General features: G+C 30.6%; 1 protein-coding gene across 1 annotated transcript; it reads left to right on the top strand.

Annotated features, from left to right (window-relative positions):
- Positions 1-2,412: 2,412 nt before the first annotated feature.
- LOC308430782 (olfactory receptor 7E24-like) lies at positions 2,413-3,351 on the top strand (the record flags this gene model as incomplete). Its single annotated transcript, XM_080930069.1, has 1 exon — positions 2,413-3,351. One exon carries the CDS (start codon positions 2,413-2,415, stop codon positions 3,349-3,351), a length of 939 nt encoding a protein of 312 aa, XP_080786195.1.
- Positions 3,352-4,290: the final 939 nt, after the last annotated feature.

Below are 4,290 nucleotides of genomic sequence, written 5' to 3'. Positions count from 1 at the left end.
CATTTAGTAATCTGTTGTTTGATTTAATTATGTTTTTCTTTTAACTTTCTTGTAGTCCTATTCATTAATTTTTGGTCTTAGAGTCTGTGAAATTAGTACACTATTACTTAAGGGTAGACACAATGACTAGAAATAGACGGCTAACACAAAATAAACTTAGTTTTGTTTTTATAAACTTTTTGTATTGTGTTGAGAAATTTTTTAGATCTTTTTTCTCTAATGAGACCTTTTTTGTACATTGCATTGTGAGTTTGAGTTTTGCGAGATTGTTTGTTTTTGTTTCTTTTGGTTTTGTTTTGTTTATGTTTTTGTATATTTTTGTCTTCTTCACACAGAAAAAAATAAAAGGCATACATTTTACTGGTTAGGGATGGGAATTATATGAGAAGTAATGGGAGAGGAGAAAAGCACAATCAAAATATAGTGCAAAAATTCAATAAAAATTTCAAAAGAAAATAAATAATATTCTTTTTGTGAACTGAAAATACATAGATATTTTGAAGATGTTTCATTGGGAATATGCTTATATTGAATATTGTTCCTCTCAAAGTTACTTTGTATACAAGAGCAATCATTACAATAGATACATGTTTTCTCCAGTGAGACTAAACCTACTTGTCAATATTTTGCATATATAAGCAGTAGGTACCTTTGTATAAATAACTTTAAGAAATGTTTTTGGAGGGATGTAAAATCAATATTAGTATACATACATCAAATTCATAAAATAATTCCAATTACACAGATGAAATAATATGAAGATAGAAAGTTTAAAGATCCATATGTAATCTTTATATTTTGAAAAAAATGTTAGTTATGATGCAAATATTATGAGATATGTCAGTATTACTATGTAGAGTTCCATAATTGACTGTAACAAAGCTTCATTAAGCATTTCCTGAATGTCAGGAAATATTCTAAGACAGCACTTCTCATCTTCAGTTAGAAGGAAGGAAACAAATATCTTGAATGTTACTGTTATGTAATTAGTTTCTATCTTTTTTTTTGAGTTACACTGGTTTTATTCTTTTTTTAAACAACTTTATTTTACAAAACAAAGATAAATGTACAGATTTTAAACATTTTTTGCTTAAAATTATACATTAAATTAAGAAATTGTGTGTGTGTGTGTGTGTGTGTGTGAAAATTGAGAAACTCTGACTAAAAAATTAAGTTCTTAGTCAAGTGTCTTTATAAAGGTATAGAAAGGATATAAATATTTTTCCCATTTTAAACATGATGGAGCATTATTGTTAGGTATATTTTCATTATTTTATTTATGTTCTGTTTTGCTTTTCATAACCTATTAATAGTAAGAAATGCTGAACACGAATATATGCCTTAAACTGGAAATTAAGTAATTGTGTACAACTTATCAGAATACTTGATTTTAAAGTATATTTATTACAAATAAGTTTAAGTCTAGTAAATGAGGTTTTAGACTTTTCTTAAAGTAAATTATTCAACTTTATGTTAGAGAATAATTAGAAAAATGGTCAAGCATATTCTTTGACTACTATAAAGATATGACATGGAATAAATAAATATTAAAATTGAAGTTAGTTTCATGTCAATTTAAATGTAATAAAATGATATAACTAAAGCACTTGGAGGTGTCTGTGAAGTACTTTTTTGATCTATCTGAAGGATGAAAATGAGCTTACATGATTAGTCCTGAATTAAATGACCAAATGTGCAGAAAGCCTATATAGTGAAGTAATATCCCCACTTTCCAGCCCTTTTTTCAATCTTGTTGCCAGTAATATTAGGTACTAAGCCATATCAGAAAACTGGGGATTAGTCAAAGTAAGGAAGAAATTATTATTTCAATATTAGTTTACTTATATTGAAATACAAATAATATTTGTGTGAGAAACCACATCTTTGAGTGTAAAAAAATCAGGAATAAATAATTGATAAAAGAAAATGGTACCTGTAAATGACACATTGTCAACTTTACTACACTGTTTGAACAAAACAATTTTTATTGTTATAGAATATGTACAAATTCTCAAAACAATTTTATAATATTCTTAAGCTGGTCCATGGGTATTTTTCTTCTTAATTAATAATTTTCTTAAATAAACTTCTGTTACTGTCTATATTTTTTCTAAGAATGGTCACTACTTGACTATCATCACTAGTTTATTCTTCATTTCTGGGGTTGCTATTTTCCTAAGATTTAATTATATGCTTCTAATGTGAACTTTTTTTGAGGATGTAAATGTAATAGAAAACATTTAGGAAAAGATTCTAGTCATGCTGTCCTTGTTAACAATCGAATGCATTAACAAGATTTATAAAATTCAAGTAGCACTTTAGTTGAGAGTGTCTGCATGAGGAACATAAGGGGTTGTGGGTACTCTTTTATTTATCTCATTATTTAAATACATTTTCTTTTTCAAAAGGGAGATGATTAATAATGATGTAAAGAATTTAACAGATGTCTTAGAATTCCATCTCCTGACACTCTCAGAGGATCCAGAACTGCAGCTTCTCCTCTTTGGATTATTCCTGTCAGTGTACCTGGTCACAGTGCTTGGCAACCTGCTCATCATCCTTTTTATCATCTTTGACTCACACCTCCATACCCCCATGTACTTTTTCCTGTCCAACTTATCTTTGATCGATATCCTTTTTATTTCCACCACCATCCCAAAGATGATTGTGGGCATCAAAATGCATAGCAGAGTCATTTCCTATGCAGGCTGCTTGACACAAATGTCTCTTTTCCTACTTTTTGTATGTATGGATGACATGATTCTAACTGTAATGGCTTATGACCGATTTGTGGCCGTCTGTCATCCCCTTCATTACACTGTCATTATGAACCCTCAGTTTTGTGCTAAATTAATTTTGTTCTCTTTTTCAGTCAGTGTTTTTGATTCGCAGCTGCACAATTTAATTGCCTTACACGTTACGTGCTTCAATGATGTTGAAATTGCAAATTTCTTCTGTCACCCCTCACAACTCCTTAATCTTGCTTGTACTAATACACTCAGCAGTAACATAGTGATATATTTTATCGGTGTCATACTTGGCATTTTTCCTGTCCTAGGGATCATTTTATCATACTGCAAAATTGTTTTCTCCATTCTGAAAATCCCCTCCTCAAGTGGCAAATATAAAGCGTTCTCCACCTGTGGTTCTCATCTGGCAGTAGTGTGTTTATTTTATGGAACTGGGATCAGTGTGTACCTTGGCTCAGCTGCATCACATTCCCCACGAAAGAATGCAGTGGCTTCACTGATGTACACTGCAGTGAGCCCTATGCTTAACCCTTTCATCTACACTCTGAGGAATAAAGATGTCAGTAATGCCCTGAGGAGATTTCACAGTAGTTTTTTTTAATATCGTATTTCCTGGCTTGGAATACAGCATAAAATCTGTTTGTTTCCACAATACTTTTCAAGTTCTTGAATAAATTATGCATCAGCTTTTGCACTTGTTTGTTTGTTTCAATTTTGGTTATTTCTTTTTAAAAACAGTATCTCTGTGGTTGGGATGAATGTATGATGTCAAGTAAGTATTTCAACAAATTGGAGCCAAATTTCACTTCAGAAATTTGAATAATTTCTTAACATGGATGATATTTAGGTTTGTAAACAAGTGAGTTTGTGTGTGTGTGTGTGTGTGTGTGTGTGTGTGTGTGTATGTGTATGGTGGGTGTAGTGTGTGTGTCTGTGGTTACCATGCGCAAGTGGTTAAGCTACTATTCTGAAACATTAGCAATATGTAATAATTCAACAATCAGACTACAGGTTTTACAATTGATCTAATGTACATTTCATTTAATTCCAGAACCAATTACTGCTTGATGATCTTAGTATTCAATAGACATTCCCATAATAATTAAATTCATTGCTTTTCACTTATTCATTGAGATTTTCATAAATGTATATTAGGCATTCTGTTCTAGATTAACCCTCCACTCTTTCTTATACTCCTTTCAACCCAATGAATTCCCCTTTCTCTTCCCAAGTTTTTACCCCATTATCTTTCTAGTTACATATCTCCTTTCTTTCTTTTCTTTATTTCTTTATTTTGTTTTTTGTTTGTGAATTGATGAACTTAATTTGGGGTTTGTATATGAGCATGAATGTATAAACATATAATTTAGGATGTTTGTATAGTAGTAGGTATCCTTATAACCCAAAAAATATTTACACATTTTTACAATTTCCAGATTCATTCATCTAACAAATCACTCATATCCAACCAAATTTGTTCCCTCCCATTCCATAATTTCCATTTTGTCTTTATTCAGGGCTGCCTAATTTCTATGTCACA

The sequence above is a fragment of the Micromys minutus genome (assembly GCF_963924665.1).
Source record: "Micromys minutus genome assembly, chromosome: 16".
NCBI classification, from domain to species: Eukaryota; Metazoa; Chordata; class Mammalia; order Rodentia; family Muridae; genus Micromys; species Micromys minutus.
Note: the sequence above shows the minus strand (reverse complement) of the source record. Positions and strands in the feature narration are given on the sequence as shown.